This window comes from Poecilia reticulata, linkage group LG20 (assembly GCF_000633615.1).
Source record: "Poecilia reticulata strain Guanapo linkage group LG20, Guppy_female_1.0+MT, whole genome shotgun sequence".
Lineage (NCBI taxonomy): Eukaryota > Metazoa > Chordata > Actinopteri > Cyprinodontiformes > Poeciliidae > Poecilia > Poecilia reticulata.
This window is the reverse complement of record NC_024350.1, coordinates 11,849,115-11,868,371: the sequence shown is the minus strand read 5'-3', so window position 1 is coordinate 11,868,371 and position 19,257 is coordinate 11,849,115. Positions and strand designations below refer to the sequence as shown.

Here is a 19,257-nt window from a genome sequence, read left to right as displayed (position 1 = left end):
CAAAATGTAAAATTGTAACCTAGCAGCCCGTTTCTGCCACTGAGATACTATATGATGAGATAATATCTCAATGTAATACGACCTCATTATATTGAGTTGGTATCTCGTCTTGCAGGGTTCACTTTAATATCAGTATTCCTTCTCGAAGCAATTTAACAACCCAGCATTTTTTTTTTTGCCAACCGCCAAATAATAATTAAAAAAAACCCAAGAAGAAATCTTCCATTGGAGCCCGCCTCCCCAGTCCCAAAGCACGTTTTCTGCAGAAATGCTCCGTGCCCTTATTTTGAAATTCTCATATCCCATGTCTTGGCGTTACGGTGGGGGACTTTACGCGGATGGAGGACCGAAATAATTGACAATAAACTCATATCGGGTACCACCGAAAAAGTAAAGGGGCTAATTCCACCGTTAAGGCTATCAACAATCAATGATAGAGTTATCTCAAGAGGGCATCGTGTGAACCCTTGCAGCCGCTGACAGTCTTCTGTACTCGGAGAAATGGAACATATCCGAACGCCGAAGGTAGCTAACATTTTTTGCTATTTGCAGTTGGATGGGGTACAGTCAGCAATCGGGCCCTGTCTTTCTGGTTTGTTTGCAGAGCTTGAATGTCGCTACATTCAGCATTATGCAGATGTTGAATTGAATATGTTTGTATTGACGTTTTAGTGGGACGACGAGCAGGTGTCGCTCAACAGCTCCAGGTGGCAGACGTGACGAGCATCAATTAGCTGTTTGTTTGTTTTTTCTTTCCATATAACAGATAGCATGACACCCAGATCGTAATATAAGTAGCTACCACCTGTATTATTGATTTGGGTAATGATCCTCGGTGGATCTATTGAGATAGAAACCCCAAGGCAAGATGAAGTTCCATAGAGACAGACTGGCAGACTGATGGGCCTTTTTGCAAAGCAGCTGATCGTATGTCGGAGCTGTAGATCTTTAGCTTTTCTATAACCTTAGCAGATTTATGTTTATTATAACAATGTCCTGGCAAATAATACATTCTTTTTCTGGAAATTATGACAAATAAATAGCCCACAGATATAGTCCAGAGATAAACAGGTTGTTCAGTTTAGCTTTGCCAGGCATTTGAAGCTGAAAAGATGTTGACAATATGGCAGGTGTTGTATGTTATATTTCAGTATTAAGTCATTTCTGGCCAGACAAAAAACTCAATAACTGGTTTTTTCTAGTAAGTGACCCAGATTTCTTTGTAACAGCGGAGAAGGTAAGTGAAACCCATACAGATTAAATCCGATATTTAATACTTTCAAGGCTTTTACTAGAGATGCACCGATCAGGTTTTTACTGGTTTATACCAATTTCTGATCATCTTAAAGGTGCAACCTGATGTTTGTCGTAATTGGTCATAATCTGTAGAGATTACGACCAATTCCTTTTTTTTTTTTTGTTTTGCAAAAGTTTAATAGCTATAACATGTACAGGAGAGGGAAAAAGCTCAGTCTTTTTTGATAAAGGTAATGGCTTTGGATGACACAGAAAATGACGGAATTACAATATTACTCAGTTTACGAATCAAAACATTTCCCTAACACATAGCACATATCTTTTTAGTTTTTGGTTAAACCTTTGGTATACAAAGGCACAAAACGCATGCTTTTTGGTTAGACTATTTCTAGAAAGAAAATGGTGCAAACTCTTAGTACTAAATCGCTTAAAATATAATAAATGGATAAACTGGATCGCCGATCAGAGTCAGTCGAGGGAAATTAAAAAAAATCAAATTCCTGTCTGATAATTTCTTTATTATTACCCAGTCAAGTAGGCTTGACGATGTGAGCTAAAGAAGATTACTTTTTAGTTTAGTTAGGGTGTGGATTTTGGATATTTCATCATACAAGTCATGGTTTGACTTTTTTTTTCCCTCTTAACTTGAAGCCAGTTGAATACACAAAACATTGCAGAAAAGAAAAGATGAACACTGGGATTAAGAGGGTGTGATCACCGGCAGACAAGGTGTGTCCCAACTCTTTGTTAATCTAGAAAACCTGGTATCTAAAATCAGTACTGAGAAACTGTTGAGAATCTTTTGTGCAAAGTCTATACCACATATTCTCAGTTGGAGTATTAACAAAGGATTGTGTTAGTGACTGATTATTTTCCAAAAGAAATGCATTGCATTCTCTCTGCCCTCCACCTCTTTTTTTTTTTCTTGCTAACTTCTACCTTCAGCTAAACACAACCCTGACTTCCTGTATCTAATGGGAGCCTTATTTATGACAAAACTCTGACCCTCGGGTTGCTTGGAGACAGACAGGCTTCGTTACGACATCGTATCATTGAACAGCAGCATAACAGCAGGAAGGAAGAGGAAGTCTGAGTCAACACTGACAGAGTTAATGTGGTGTAACGCAGTTTTGGATATTTAGCAGCAATGGCAAGAAATGGAGACTCACATTCAGGCAAAAAAAAATCTCATTGCCCCTTCAGCATTTCCACTTTTTGTCATCTAACAACAGCAAACCTTAGTTTACCAAAGCAAGATAACGTTGGATCCTCTTAAAAAAAAAAAAAAAAGCTGATTTTAGGTATTTTTATACTATAACAGATAAAGTACATGCTTTTTTTTTAATTAATTGGATATGAGAGTTTCCTATCAGAAAAAATAAATCTGTGACATTCCTACAAAATTAATCGGTTAATGGTTAAACTTTTGTTCTCTATTTTTAAGTCACTGTTGTCTGTATTATAAAATATCTGGCAGCCGATAGCAACGCCAGGTGGTCAGCGTCATGTAATAGACCTGCACCAAGTGCTACCCACCTTATGTTCTGTTTTCTCAGGTGTTCATAATTCATCTCTTTGTCTTTAACACGGCCGATGTGCAGCCAAAGAAGCAGACTTTCCTGCTGAGGGCTCACACACTTGTGTGTCTGCAGGTGGAGCAGGTGCGGCTGGTGGATCGCTTCAGCAACAAATCCACAAATGGCACACTGTACCTCACCGCTACGCATCTCATTTTCGTGGAAAGCGGCTCCAACAACACAGCCTCTGCTGGCCAGGAGATCTGGGTGAGTAGGTTGAGCGGCGAGGCGTCTGCTTGTCTTTTATGTGTTCACAAGTTTGGATCCGACTCCCCGGTTAGGATTCTCAAAGAGTCGTTGGGGGATGGCGGTGCAGTCGGTGCAGGATGCCTACTGGTTTTAAACTAAGATAACGGGATTTGTCTGAGCCGGTAAGGCTCCAAATGGTGCGCAGATAGATGGTTAAAAAGAGAAACTGCACAAATCATTTCTCACAATCTCATAATGTAAAGGTAAAAAGTAACAACTTGGTCCTATTTGTTCTACGTTCTTAGAAATATTTCAGTCACTTTCACACAAATATGTTATCTTAAGACGGCACTGCAGCTGCAACCGTGCAGACAAGAAGGCCTGCGGCGGTCGTTACAGTTGCTCTGCCATCTGAGTTTCTACACTCTGCCAGTCTTTCAGTAGAGGAACAACATATACAGTGCTGCTTGAAAGTTTGTGAACCACCCAAACATGTATATTGTGTTCCAAAGAAAAATGATAATAATCATGTGAAATGAACATCCAAAGCTCAAATTGTAATGCGGACCTTCCAAATAAGGAACACAAAGAAAAAAAAGATACACATTTTCATTATTTATTCAACAAAAGTATTTTATCTGTGAAAAACGGACAACCTGCCAAGTGCAAAAGTATGTGAACTCTTTCAGTTAGTACCTTGTGGCTCGTCCTTTTGCAGCCATTACTTCAAYCAAACATCTTCAGTTACTATAGATGAGTGTCTCACATCTGCTTTTTGGGATTTTTGTCCACTCCTCCTTGCAGAACTCTGTCAGTTGAGAGAGGTTGGAGGGACATCTGGCACATACTGCCCGTTTCAGATCTTGCCACAGCATTTCTATGGAATTGAGATCCGGACGTTGACTGGGCCAATCTAGAGTGCAAATCTTCTGTATCTTAAGCCATTCCTTGGTACTTTTGCTGGAATGCTTTGGGTCATTGTCTTGTTGCATAATCCATTTCTGTCCCAGCTTCAACTCCCTGACTGATGGCAGGAGATTCTGGTCAAGAATTTGTTGATAGTCCTGGGAACTGATGGTTCGTCCAGGTGGAGTCGTCCAGGTCAGGAGGCAGAAAAGCAGGCCCAGATTTTCACATTTCCACCACCATGCTTCACTGTAGGGAGGAGGTACTTTTTTGTAAGTGCAATGTTGACTTTTCTCCAAACATGGCACTTTTGATTGAGGCCAAATAATTACATTTTGGACTCATCCATCCAGAGAATGGACTTCCAGAAAGCCTCTGGTTTGTCCAAGTGCTCTCTGGCAAAGTTTAAACGGRCAACTTTGTTCTTTCTTGAGAGCAGAGCCTTTTTTCTAGAAGCTCTCCCATGAATACCATGTCTATTGTTATTTTGCCTGATTGTAGATGCATGTACACTTATCCCAGACGCTGACAGAGAGGTCTGCAACTCTCTAGAGGTGATGCGTGGGTTGGCCTTTAACTGCATTATTATTTTTCTGGTGTTTCTTTGTGGACGTTTTGGTGGCTGTCCACTTCTGGGCAGAGTTGCGGTGATGTCTAGTGCCTTCCATTTGTAAATGGTTTGTCTTACAGTGGATGGATGAAGCTGGAATCTTTTAGTGATGTTCCTGTAGCTTTCCCCAGACTGATGGGCTGTCACCACCTTCTTCCTGATGTCCTCAGACGTCTCCTTTCCTCTCAGCGTTGTCGATCTGTTCTTTATGCCTTGACACAACCAACCAAACCACTTTGGTCCTCTCCCTTTTAACCAGTGTGGCCCAAAACCTTTCCCAAGGATGTCTCATTTGATTTGTCTGTTTAACTGATTACTTGAGCGCTCTGATGTGTTTCACCTGAGTCTTTTTTACCTAGTTGACTTTACCAGTGCAGCTGTGGTTCATTTACTTTTGCAGATGCTCTGATTCCATTTTTCAGTTAGTTTGCTTTCAACTCGCACATTTTCCTCAAAACAAGTGAATAGAATTGATGAACAACATAAACCTGACATTTCATATTTAAAAACTGGTAATGAGAAAATAAGAAAATCATGGTAAAAATAATGAAAAATATAAACTGCTCAACTAGTTCACAAACTTTCAAGCAGCACTGTATGTTGTTCTATACCAGGGGTGAGCAATACTACCCTAATCCTTTTTCCTCAAATGGACCCGGAGAAAACCTTTGCATTTAAAGAGTGTCTCCAACAGTTAGTGAGCGAGAGACAAAGGTAAATTTAAAAGAGACCAAATAGCCTAATTAGTTTAGACTATTTTAGTTTAGATGCTTCAGTTGCAATCCAAGTCCATAAATGACAATTTTACTGAAACAGTAAAATAAAGGAGCCTCAGTGTCCCACTGCTTTTATCTCTCCTTAACAGAGACATTGCAAAGCAAGCCCGCAGACTACCTGTGGTTAGAGTTTCATAATAACACCTAAGAAGCAGTAGCACGTTTTCCATTCGGGCTTTTCTGCGTACTGGAGAGGAGGAGGTGTGTGTGTGTGTGTGTATGTGTATGTGCGCGCGCGTGTGTGTGTGTGTGTTTTCATTCGTGATCTGAAAGACGATCTCAGATGATTCCGATAAGATTTTTTAAAAAAATATAATTTACTGTTTTTGTGCATAAGCAGTGTGAGGGTATAAAGAAGGATGTTGAAACACTTTAGGAAGGAAATCATTAGAGCTCTAATGAGCCCAGAGCAATAACAGGATCTATTTCAGCAGTTCATCCTTTTCCAATTGCATTTTAATGCGCAATTTCCTATGAGCAGTGTGCAGTGCTGATTTTTCAATCTTTAACAATTTTATAAATAGCCTATATCACTAATTTTATTTAAATGCTCTCTACTAATACAGCCTTTAGTTTGCCGATTGACGCAAGAGCTTGGTCCTGAACTGCATTGTGGGAAAGGGTTTGTGTGGTTTAAAATGCTCTGTGCAGCAAAAATCCAAAATCTCACCTCATTCTGGCCCTGTTTCCTGCTCATTGTGCTGAGAGATGGAAACGGTTTCTGTTTTTTTTTTTTTTTTTTTTTTATTTTACAAATTCGTGAGCTCGCATTTGCATTTGCACAGCTTTGACGATGGGACTGGAGCAGTATGAACTAGAACATTTCTGAAGAAATTTAAAAGGGGTCTGCCAAAGTGTGCTTGTCAGTTTGAAGCCAGCCTTTAGTTTGCCGATTGACGCAAGAGCTTGGTCCTGAACTGCATTGTGGGAAAGGGTTTGTGTGGTTTAAAATGCTCTGTGCAGCAAAAATNAGTGCTCTCTGGCAAAGTTTAAACGGGCAACTTTGTTCTTTCTTGAGAGCAGAGCCTTTTTTCTAGAAGCTCTCCCATGAATACCATGTCTATTGTTATTTTGCCTGATTGTAGATGCATGTACACTTATCCCAGACGCTGACAGAGAGGTCTGCAACTCTCTAGAGGTGATGCGTGGGTTGGCCTTTAACTGCATTATTATTTTTCTGGTGTTTCTTTGTGGACGTTTTGGTGGCTGTCCACTTCTGGGCAGAGTTGCGGTGATGTCTAGTGCCTTCCATTTGTAAATGGTTTGTCTTACAGTGGATGGATGAAGCTGGAATCTTTTAGTGATGTTCCTGTAGCTTTCCCCAGACTGATGGGCTGTCACCACCTTCTTCCTGATGTCCTCAGACGTCTCCTTTCCTCTCAGCGTTGTCGATCTGTTCTTTATGCCTTGACACAACCAACCAAACCACTTTGGTCCTCTCCCTTTTAACCAGTGTGGCCCAAAACCTTTCCCAAGGATGTCTCATTTGATTTGTCTGTTTAACTGATTACTTGAGCGCTCTGATGTGTTTCACCTGAGTCTTTTTTACCTAGTTGACTTTACCAGTGCAGCTGTGGTTCATTTACTTTTGCAGATGCTCTGATTCCATTTTTCAGTTAGTTTGCTTTCAACTCGCACATTTTCCTCAAAACAAGTGAATAGAATTGATGAACAACATAAACCTGACATTTCATATTTAAAAACTGGTAATGAGAAAATAAGAAAATCATGGTAAAAATAATGAAAAATATAAACTGCTCAACTAGTTCACAAACTTTCAAGCAGCACTGTATGTTGTTCTATACCAGGGGTGAGCAATACTACCCTAATCCTTTTTCCTCAAATGGACCCGGAGAAAACCTTTGCATTTAAAGAGTGTCTCCAACAGTTAGTGAGCGAGAGACAAAGGTAAATTTAAAAGAGACCAAATAGCCTAATTAGTTTAGACTATTTTAGTTTAGATGCTTCAGTTGCAATCCAAGTCCATAAATGACAATTTTACTGAAACAGTAAAATAAAGGAGCCTCAGTGTCCCACTGCTTTTATCTCTCCTTAACAGAGACATTGCAAAGCAAGCCCGCAGACTACCTGTGGTTAGAGTTTCATAATAACACCTAAGAAGCAGTAGCACGTTTTCCATTCGGGCTTTTCTGCGTACTGGAGAGGAGGAGGTGTGTGTGTGTGTGTGTATGTGTATGTGCGCGCGCGTGTGTGTGTGTGTGTTTTCATTCGTGATCTGAAAGACGATCTCAGATGATTCCGATAAGATTTTTTAAAAAAATATAATTTACTGTTTTTGTGCATAAGCAGTGTGAGGGTATAAAGAAGGATGTTGAAACACTTTAGGAAGGAAATCATTAGAGCTCTAATGAGCCCAGAGCAATAACAGGATCTATTTCAGCAGTTCATCCTTTTCCAATTGCATTTTAATGCGCAATTTCCTATGAGCAGTGTGCAGTGCTGATTTTTCAATCTTTAACAATTTTATAAATAGCCTATATCACTAATTTTATTTAAATGCTCTCTACTAATACAGCCTTTAGTTTGCCGATTGACGCAAGAGCTTGGTCCTGAACTGCATTGTGGGAAAGGGTTTGTGTGGTTTAAAATGCTCTGTGCAGCAAAAATCCAAAATCTCACCTCATTCTGGCCCTGTTTCCTGCTCATTGTGCTGAGAGATGGAAACGGTTTCTGTTTTTTTTTTTTTTTTTTTTGTTATTTTACAAATTTAAACATATCCGCGTCCTTCCGTGTCTGCTGCTTCCTGTGTGTGTCTTTAGACACGAAAAGTGCATGACACTGCATGTGTGAGTTGTGTGGGAAGTCATTTTGTGATCAGTCTGCAGGGTCCAGGGGAGAAATTTTATCAGAGTTCAACAGGAACCTCCTAAAATATTAAACAGCATGTGAGAGAATGCCTTAACAGCTGGTGCTGTCAACATTAAGGCTGCACAAGTGTGTGTGTGTATGTTTCTGTTTATCTCAGTGTCCTCTATTTATCATTACCCTATGCAGATGAGTCTATGTTTTAATTATTCCCTATGAGGGGTGGGGAACAAACTACACCGAGGAATATAATCTGCTGCGTATTAAGAGTTTATGAAAGCCTGCTTGTGTTGAGCACATTTCAGAACAGTTTCAGACGTGCTCTTGAGGGTTTACCCGACATCCTGCGCAGGGAGGATCATTCGGGTTTTTCCGACATCTGCTGAAAATAATCAAATGTCGTCCTCTCCTTTTTTTCTTGTTTTTTTCTCCCCAGATTTTGCACCACCATATAGCCTCGGTGGAGAAGCAGAGCTTGACCACCTCGGGCTGCCCGCTGGTCATCCAGTGTCGGAACTTCAGGGTGGTTAATTTTGTAGTACAGAGGGAAAGAGACTGCCATGACATCTATAGTTCACTGCTGCGTCTGCTGCGGCCAGGTGATTTTCACCGTCCGGTCTCCTGATTTTTTTTTTTATTTATTTACTTAATTTTTTGTATGTGCTTGTAAAAGGTCTCGCTGATTTTCACTGTGGAAATGTGTTTTAGTATCAAAGATAACCTGAATACATTCGAAAAGCAGTTTCGGAAGTACGATTTTCTGTGTTCAAGGGGGAAAGGGCTACCAAAGCCTGCCTGGGTCTATATGAAAATTTAATCACCCCCAACTGTTAAATCCTTAATTATCTCTGATTAGTCGCTTGTTTTAGTTTAGTTTCACTTGCTCTCCAGCAAAAGATCCTGGAGGAGAATATGCTGCCATAATTTTGTGACTCTAAGCTCAACAAGACAATGATCCAAAAGACACCAGCAAAATTTGTCTCTCAGTGTTTAGATAAAAACAACATAAAGTTTTGAGTGCATTAGAAAGTCTCTGGAATTACTTCCAGTTACAATGCTGTGGCTTGACCTTAAAAAGCATGACATTGTGCTTGACAATCTTCCAGTTTAGCCAAGAACTCTGCAAAAGAGGAGCTGGTTAAAGATTCCTCAGCAAGGATGGAAAAGACTCTCTGCCTACGAAAACAATTGCAGCTGTTGCTGTCAAAGATATCACAAGCGGTTATTTGGTATCGGGTGGAATTTTAGGGGAAAAAAAAGAAAAATAAAAGAAGGAACTTTGTAAAGAGAGAAGAAAAGCATAAGAAATCCTATTTGGCCTGCTGGCACTTTTTCATAGTAGTGGAAGTCGGAGATTGTAGTTTTCAAAATGTTTTAAGCAATAAAGTATTTTTTTTTATTTGGGAGAAGAGTGAACTCAAATGCTGGAAATAATAAACCAGTAAGTAATGTAAATTTCTACCCTGGTAATCCGATGTTCCTGAATCTTGCAGTGGAAATGGATCAGTGTGAGAAAATAATACCCAGAAAACCTCCTTGAACAGGTTTCTGTGGACAAAGTACGCTTAAAACTACATACCGACTGGAATTTGGGACATGCATTTTCTATTTGTCTCAGTGCATTACGAGGAACTCTACGCTTTCTCCTACAACCCCAAGCAAAACGATCAGCAGAGAGAGGAGGGCTGGCAGCTCATCGACCTGGGGGCGGAGTTTGAGAGGATGGGCGTCCCCAATGACCAATGGCAGCACACTGACGTCAACAGAGACTACAAGGTAGACCATTAACTAAAGTAATTTAAAAAAATCTTTGATATAATCGCTCACAGAAGTTGTTGGCACATTTACCCATTTTTGTTGCATCTCATATTTGGTGCCTTCTACTCTGGTAGAATGATTATCTAGGTCAGCTTAGGATTTGTTGGCCTTGAAGCCTGAAAGATGCAGCTGGCGAAAAATGCTGTGTGATTGTGTTTGATTGGCTGTATGAAAAAGTTCAGAACGCAGTATTATGGAGGGTTATGGCAAATTAAAGGTTAAAAATTCAACCACATAAGGTTCAAGACTGTTTCAACCTTTGGACCATCATAAACTCAACCTTCCATAAGGAAACAGAAGCATCAGCAGTCCGACCACGTGTTTACTCTAAAGTCATTTCCGACTTCCCGAATGCCAACTCTGCATTATTAGTTGCAGTTGACTTTGTTGTTTCATGTTTGACACAGTGTATTAGTGAAGTATTCTTTTTTTTTTATTATTATTATTATAGGAACACATTTTTCCCAAAGGTTGTGGGCTATATATGCGCTGCAGCCTTTTTAATTTGTAACGCAGCAGAAAAATGAACAATTGTTGCACATTTGGAAAGATTGTACCTTGGTTGTCCACTAGAGGGGGATAAACCTTCACTTTTAGTGTTGCTTTTGAGCTCCAGCAGTAACGTGGCAAACGTCTGCTCAGGACGCAGAACAGAACATCGTTCGCCCTACGTTTTCTCGTATTTAAACAAAACGGCTTGTTAAGCTGGAAGAGTTTGAAATTTCTCTCTGTTTCGTTAATATCTATAAATTTTTCTGTTGGTTTTCTAGGTGTGTGAGACATATCCACGCGACCTGTACGTTCCCATCACAGCCAGTAAGCCCATCATCGTCGGCAGCTCCAAGTTCCGAAGCAAAGGACGCTTTCCTGTGCTCACATACTTTTACCAAGAGAAAAAGGTACTTTCTGTTGGAGCATAGTTCTGTTTTTCGGAGCTTTTCAGTTGATGTTGTTTTGTATTTGACATTGTATGTCAAATATAACATGTATCATATGTGTCAATGTTACAAAAGTCTAGTTTGGCCTTTTTGGATGCTTTAAATATACAATGCCTATACAGTGGGGGGAACAAAAAGAGAAGAGCAAGAAAACCAAAAGCCTAGATCACAGTCAGATTGCAGTACTTGCATCAATGTGCAAGCCACGTTTCATGCAAATCCACTCAGAATTTATTTGAGGATTCTTTGTCTGTTTTTAATGAAGGCACATTAAAGAAATTGTCCTTCATAAGGGCCTTTTCTATCGATTAAAAAAACATCCTTTTAAATTAGCTCAATATTACAAAAATATGCCACAGTCACCTTAAATGACCTCTAAGTGGAAATTCAGACAGAAACCTTCTGTGGCATACTGACTGACAAGCTTGCCCCCGAGTTAGCTGGATTTTCTTGCGAGGTAAAGGTGAAAGGCAAGAAGTGAAGATATGCTTGGTCTTTCATCACATCGGCTTTACAGCATGGGAAAAAAAATGAGATTGGAATTTAAATGAAGGCTTTAAAATGTTAATCCATGACTATAAATAACAGGTAACTCATGGAGCGTAGTCGAAATGTCGTCACATTTGGCCATTTCTGTCATTTTGTGCGACAGGCGGCAGTGTGTCGCTGCAGTCAGCCTCTCTCTGGGTTCAGCGCGCGGTGCCTTGAAGATGAGAGCATGCTGCAGGCCATCAGTAAGGCCAATCACAACAGTCGCTTTGTTTACGTCATGGACACGAGGCCAAAGGTAAAGTTGTAATGTTTTAGTTATTTTCTTTAAAAAAAACAAACAAAAAAAATAAACAAATGGTTTACGTGAGTTTAAAGACTGGAATTTTCCTGCAGCTGAACGCGCTGGCCAACCGCGCTGCAGGCAAAGGCTACGAGAACGAGGACAACTACTCCAACATCCGCTTTCAGTTTGTTGGGATCGAAAATATCCACGTAATGAGGTCAAGCCTGCAGAAATTACTGGAAGGTAAGGGAGCTGCTATGAACATCAAGACACCTCTTTGCTTTAATATGCTGACTGACTGTCTTTCTCTTTTTCTCTCTCCCTCTCTCTCTTTCTCTCTCTCTCGTAGTTATTGGCACTCGGTCTCTCACCATGAGCGACTACCTGGTGGGACTGGAAAACAGCGGCTGGCTGCGACATATCAAAGCTGTAGTAGATGCAGCTGTGTTTCTTACAAAGGTAACTATTTGTCTTTTCATTAATATTGTCCTGTTTCTCATAGTAAAAGCCTAATTCCTCTAAACACACTCACTCCTTAGGCGGTGACAGTAGAAGGGGCCAGTGTGTTAGTTCACTGCTCAGACGGATGGGACAGAACTGCCCAAGTTTGCGCCCTGGGGTCACTGCTCATGGACCCCTATTATCGCACCATCAAGGGCTTTATGGTATGAATATTGGTATAAATCTCCTCTATCCGGCTGAGTTGCTGTTGTTTCAATCTTATGTTATATAATCATTTGTCTTGTCAGGTGCTGATAGAGAAAGACTGGATTTCCTTTGGTCACAAGTTTGCAGACAGGTAAAGGCTAACTCAGCTTCCAAGATATTTCCTTCTTCATTAAATGTGTTTACTTGAGTACATTGTCAATCAAGTTTCAATCATTCAACCCGGTTTATTTGTGCAGCACATTTCAGTAACAAGGCAGTTCAAATTGCTTTACGTCATGAAAACATAGAAAACATGATGGACACATCACACGATCAACAATTGTGAAAACCAGTGGCAGACGTTGCATTTTGTCGAGTGCCATCGTTGTTGGTCGTTACCAAACTCATCTTTGTCTTTTATAACTTTTTGGATATTTCACAGTTATTACACTGAACCACAGGGGCTATGTTTTTGCTCCCTTATTTTTATTGTATTTTTTTAACCGAAAAATATTTTATCACTGCTTTCAGTTAAACAAATGTATAATACTTTTTTTTAATGATTTGAAAACAACATTCAAATTGTCTGTTGAAATGAAGCTTTCTAAGATTTGTAGAAACAAATTCCAAGTGACTAAACTTAGTCACTTAAATAGGTTTATTAAATGAGAATAAAGGAGATATGGCAAAAAAAAAAAAAAAAACTGGTGCAATCTTCTTTTCATGGAGAAAAAGCAGAAACGGGAGCCCACGGTTGGATGTTATTTTCTTTTTTGACCATCAATTTAATTCTGTATTTCAAGGTGTGACCAGCTGGACGGGGATCCAAAGGAAGTGTCTCCGATCTTCACTCAGTTTCTCGAGTGTGTTTACCAGCTGACTGAGCAGTTCCCGCAAGTATGAGCGAATCTGCTGACAGCATAACGGATTTGCATTACCTCCTTTCAATGTGCTTGATTGTCTTTCATCTAATAATGGCACTCTCATTAGGCCTTTGAGTACAGCGAGTGGTTCCTGCTGCAGATCCATGAGCATGTGCACTCTTGTCAGTATGGAAACTTCCTAGGGAACAATCAGAGGCAGAGAGAGGAGCTGCAGTAAGTGTAAACATCTCTACTTGTATTTGTACCCCTTTGAGACACTTTGAAACAGACTATTGGAAAAAACAAAAACCCCTTTCTTTTTTTTTTTTCTTTTTTTTTTTTTGCCTTGTCAGATTTATCAAAGCAAATATGTTGCAAAAGTTTAAGGACACTAAATTAAGAGCTTTACAGACGGACTGCATGTCTGCATTTTCTTTTGTATTGTTTAAACTTTATAGTTTAAATTCAATACAATGTATTTAAAGGTTTTACTAAAATCGGTAGTAAAATTGCATTTGAAGTCAGATGTTTCGGACAAACTGGTGTGTAAACGACTGCTGTTGCTAACCGTCGCTCCGTGTCTTAGGCTTAGAGAGCGAACTCACTCACTCTGGGCCTATCTGATGAGTGAAAAGCAGAACTACTTGAATCCATTCTACAAGCCTTCATACTCTGAAGCACATCCTGTGCTGGAGCCCTCCACCTTGCCATACCATTTCAAGTCAGTACCAGACACACGACTTGCCAGCGTTTGCCGTATTGCACTTTTACAGGTCTCCTACTTTGTATTTATTTCTGAATATTGCCTCTATGCCTTTTTAATCCTGTGCTCCCAAGGTTCTGGAGGAACATGTACCACCAGTTCGATCGGTCCATGCATCCACGGCAGTCCATCCTCAAAACCACTCTGACGCTGAAGGAGAACAGCCGCCAAGCAGAGAGCACATTGCGAGCTCTGGAGACTGTGAGTTGAATTCCCTTGTTGTACATTTACATGTATACTGAGAAATGTTTAGCTTAAAGCGGTTAGTCTGTGAACTTCTATTGATTTTGACCCTTAAAAAAAATAACACTGGAAGACATTTGTGACCTTCCATAATTGTCAGGGCTTGGAACACATTGATAACTTCTTGTAGTTCTAATTATTATTTGAGTTTACAAGTCTTAGTAGGCTGGGCAATAAATCAATAACAATATATATTGTGATAGGTGCGTTATCGGTATCAGTACAATATACGTCCATTGGAACGTTCAATGATTTCAATGCACTTCCTTCCAGAACTGCATAGCATTCTGGTGGATGTAGGCAGAGGAGAAGCTTTAGCCTCTCGACCTCTCTCAGCTCAACTAAGCAAGGCTGGTGGCATAAACTAACTAACCAACTTGTAACCTAGCAAACACACTTTTTAGTAACTTGTGCAGCAGCTAGTCAGTTTTAGGTTTTCCACATAAAGCCTCATGAGTGCTTAAAAATGGAAAACAATGGCATGGAGTGAAAGGAGAAAAAAAGTAGTGGTGTAAAATGATTACAAGTTGACATCTGCTGATCATGTTATATTAAATGCTTGTGAACTCTCACCCAAAAGAACCTGTCTGGGCTACACACACAAGTTGTTTTGCTGCAGCTGCATCAGAGCCAGATACTATCTCACCCCCTTGTTTTGAATCCCTCATCCTTGGTAAAAAAAAAAAACTCAGGTGTTGTCTCTGCCTGGCAGAGCTTTTCACCCAGAACTGCTTCGTTATTGGTTGTCCTATAAGCTCTCTGTTTTGTGCACAATATATGAGTAATCCTGATTGAGTGATTTCACCTGACAGTGCTTGGTAATAGTTTTTTCTTTCTTTTTTTTCTTTTTACACAAAAAAGTATAGCAGCTTGAGAGGAAATTGTGAATCGGAACAGGAAATATCACATCACCGGTTCTGCGGTATTTAAAGCAAAAACCTAATTAATGATCAATTTATTGACTAATATGAAACGCTTATCATGACACTACAGCCAATATCTAGTTCGATTTTTACACATTTAGTTTGATGTCTGATTAGGATTTACTTAAGGAAACTCTGTTTTAAATGATCCTTTCTTTCTTCTGCAAGTAAATAAACAAATGTCACAATGTGTGTGCTAACTCGTTAACACTGGTTTGGATTGTGTTTGGAGTGTAATTCCTATTTACATGGCTTAAGTTGATTGTTTGAAAGATTTTAAGGAAAGTACAGTAAAGACATGACGGGTTTCCTTTTGTCAGCTGAATTTACAAAAAGTCTGTGTGTTCCTTTCTGTAAGAACAGACCGCAAAACTACGTCTCTGTTGATCATTCATTTGGCTTCCTAAGCAGTACTTGCACCTCACTGTAAGCATTGGCACCTCCAACCCCCCGCCCCCCTACCCCCCAACTTCCTTTTGACATTTTTTTCACCATATCACAGCACATAGGTGGAGAGAGGAGAAAGTTGTTCAGGCTTGTTTGATTTGCATCACTTTGAATCATTACCTCTAGGCAAATGTGAACTCTAATACCCTCACAAGTTTGAGCCTCAACAGGCAGCTCTGAATTTGCTCTAATCTCCTAAGCTATCCCACTTTACACATTGGTTTCCTTTTCAGCATTTTGTATTTGTGTTTCAGTAATGATGCACAAATTCTTAAAGACGTTTAGGCGTTTCAACTTCAGTCACTTCGGGGGTTGGTTTATTATTTACTTGCATAATTAATTTAAGATGGAATTTGAGCGCAGGATTCTGTCTGCAATACTGGATTCTGATATTTTTGATTTAGATTTTGTACATACAGACATTGACACAGGCTTAAGTTTATTTCATGTTTTTTTTTTTTTTTTGAGGAAAAAAATTGAGGAAACTCTGTGGTTAATTTGAGCACATTTATTGATTCCTTCTCCTATGCTGGCTAGGGTAAAGGTTACCCTAGCCAGATTCATTTGACACTGTCTCCAGATTTAACCTTTCCAAAAAATCATTTGACATGTAGGTACTGTCAACTTTGTTGTAGTAACCTGGTGCTAACTACAGCTGCGTCTCTCATTTAATAAGCTTTGAAGATCTGTTTCTTTTTTTTCCCGCCCCCCCGCACTATCAAGATAAATACGTTGGGTCGTAAACAGGAAGCCATGAATTACTAATTCAGTTTCCTTGATGAACTCTGATGATCCTAAAAACAAGCCTTGCATAGACAAGAAAAGGTTGATTCAAATTCCTTTTAAAGTGACTTTTTTTTTTTTTTGTCAATGTTGGTCCTTGAATAAAGTCCACAGAATAGTGAGATATTCCTATTAGATTGTAAATACTTTGTTACTTTAATAAACGTTTAGCTTGCCATAGGGTTCCCTACAGATCTTTATGGTTTAGATCTGTCAGTACTGAGTTTAAAATGTTCTGGAGTTATTCAAGTATCTTTAGTAGCTTGTGTTGAATTAGACTATTGATTTAAATGGCATATAAGAGCGATATCACCTCAGAATCTGCTTCATTAGCCAAGTCGATGCTCACGATTGAGAAATTTGACTTCACTTTAACTCACTATCATACATATATTTAAATATACATGTATGAACTTTAGAGAAGCTGTCTGACTTCAGTCAAACCTTTTGGGTTTCTTTCCACAAACTTCTCACAATAGTTTGTTCTGACCCATTCCTCCTAACAACTTTGTCTCTGTCAGGTTTGTTGGCTGCGTCACTCTCACACGCCTTGTCGGATCTATTCGCAAATTCGATGTTGTGTGATGCTGCCACCGCCGTGCTCCGCGGCTCCTCCTCATGCGACGATGATCATTATGGCCAAGCGGTTCCGCTTTAGTTTCTTCAGACCTCGAGACATGTCTCCAAAAACGAATGCCTTAATCTGGCATTTTGTCCTTGTGTTCATCTGCAAACCATAATCTGGGATGTCGTATTTCTTTTGGAGTAATGGCTTCTTCCTCGCTGAGTGGCATTTCAGCCCATGTTGGTACGGAACCTGTTTTACTGTGGATAATGACCAAAATACTTTCATCTCTGGGACACAGAGCCTGTCTCCTTCCTGATGGTGGTCGGACATTCGCATCATGTCTATACTTTAAAATGATCATTTCAGCACATGAATGCGAAACCTACAAGCGTCTCAAGATTGCTCCGAAGGATAAACCAGGCTCGTGCAGCTACACAGTTCTCTTCCTGATTTCTTATGTGTTTCTAATCTTGTCAAACAAGAGAGCAGTGTGTTCCAGGCGTGGCCTTAAAATACATCAATTTTGGTGCAATTGAATTTAAAAATACTTTTTAGAAGTCTTGTTTATTCAGCGTATGTGAACTTCCGGTTTCCACTGTACTCCGCCATTTGTTCCTGTTGCAAAATCAGGCACAAGGGTGAAAAATGAATCCAACCAGGTTGAATAAAATGTATCTTTTTGTCCCACACTATCCATTCAGAGACTCCAACAGCTTGGTGTGACCCCCGTTACGACCTCTGACCCCCCGGCACCTCCTCCAACCAGAGACCAACGCACCAACCCCCTGCCACCGCGGCCCGACTCCCTCATCCTAGGCGCACCCATCAACCACAAAGAGGTGCAGCGTCGCGAGGAGGAGGACGAGCAAGACGAAGTGGGCGAGGAGGCCATGGAGAGTACAGACAGGGAGCGGACAGTAGAGGGCAGCAGCGGCAGCGAGAGCAGGAAGCAGAGCTACGGAGAACTGGAAGGGACATGCAACGGTGAACTTGCCAAAGAGGAGCCAGCTGTTGTCAGTCTGGAGCTTGGCGTGGCACGAATGACCTGCTGAAGCCAAAGCAGGAGTGTTTTTGGATGGAGAGACTGGTGTGGATGAGTGAGGGGGGCTTTACCGAAGGGGTGTGCGTGTGTGTGTGTGTGTGCGTGTGTGTGTGTGTGTGCGTGTGCGCGTCTGCGTGTGGACAGGAAGCTGTCATTCTGTTTGTGATTACACTCTGATTACGCAATGCTAGTGGCTGATATTGTCTGTACAGTTTAAATCTCAGTGGAAGGCCTCATAAATATCACATACTTATCCTACCATTAAAAAGCTGTTTTTTGTTTTTTTAAAGAATCTTGTAAAGCCTAATAGAGGAAAAAAAAGAAAATAAATTCATTCAAAACCAAATCATCTTGTTACTTTTTTTCAGCTATTGACACATTTTTAAAGACATGACCTAGATATTTTAAACAGCTGTTTATCCTGGTTAAATACGTGGCAAATCAAAGATTTTGGCTCTGGACATATTTAATTTCATTTAAAGGCAAGAGGCCAACCTAATCTGATGCTGTTGGTCTGAATTTGCTCTGATTTGATTGGCAGATAAAAAAATATAAATAAAATAAACATCGTAGCAGATGAAAAATGGCACCGGAAATGTAGTTCTGCTTGCTTTATGCACTGGTTTTCTCAACTCTCCTCGACAGTCTCTTCTCTTTTATCCCTACGTTATTGTCTGGAAGTTGCATATTTTCATTAATTCACTGCAAAATATATCTTATCCTGATTCCACCGTGCATCCATTAATCTGTCATCAAACATTCACCTATATTCATCCATCTTATTATAATCCTGCATCCATCCATCAATTTGTCCTCTTCCATCTATCCATAAAACATCCATCTATCCAGCCAGCTAGCTTGCCATGTTTTGTTTTTTGTAGGTTTCATGTTAATTTAGAACAGTATTTTGTAATATTAACAAATGGGTTTTTATTTTTTTTCTCGTTGTTTACTGTTTATTCACACAGAGATGATGTACATTTCATTAACCTTTTGAAAGGACGGCTGCGTGGTACCAGGTCGCATCAAAAAATACTGATGAAAGGCTGATGAAATCAAGTATAATTTTAACAGGCTATGAATTGGTGAAAAGATTAAGAACTCTGGAGTTTTACGTGGGGGAAAAAGTGTGGATTTGACTGGAAAGCATTTGTAGAAAGACGCCCTAAATTCTTCCGCTTTATTTTTTTTTATCTACACTTACTAAAACAGAATATGAAGTTCAGGAAAAATATTAATCTTAAAGTGACTGACTTACATTTACTGGCAAGAAGAGCCAAACACATGTACCCTTTCTGGATTTAG

General features: G+C 39.9%; 1 protein-coding gene across 1 annotated transcript; it reads left to right on the top strand.

The window, feature by feature from the left end:
• Positions 1–300: 300 nt before the first annotated feature.
• On the top strand, positions 301–18,291 carry mtmr6 (myotubularin related protein 6). The gene is made up of 15 exons (XM_008396118.2): positions 301–525; positions 2,910–3,041; positions 8,578–8,740; positions 9,760–9,917; positions 10,730–10,858; positions 11,550–11,684; positions 11,783–11,915; positions 12,022–12,131; positions 12,212–12,337; positions 12,422–12,471; positions 13,124–13,217; positions 13,311–13,417; positions 13,770–13,904; positions 14,021–14,147; positions 17,612–18,291. The coding sequence occupies exons 1-15, from the start codon at positions 502–504 to the stop codon at positions 17,960–17,962; spliced, it is 1,974 nt and encodes a 657-aa protein (XP_008394340.1). The 5' UTR covers positions 301–501; the 3' UTR covers positions 17,963–18,291.
• Positions 18,292–19,257: the final 966 nt, after the last annotated feature.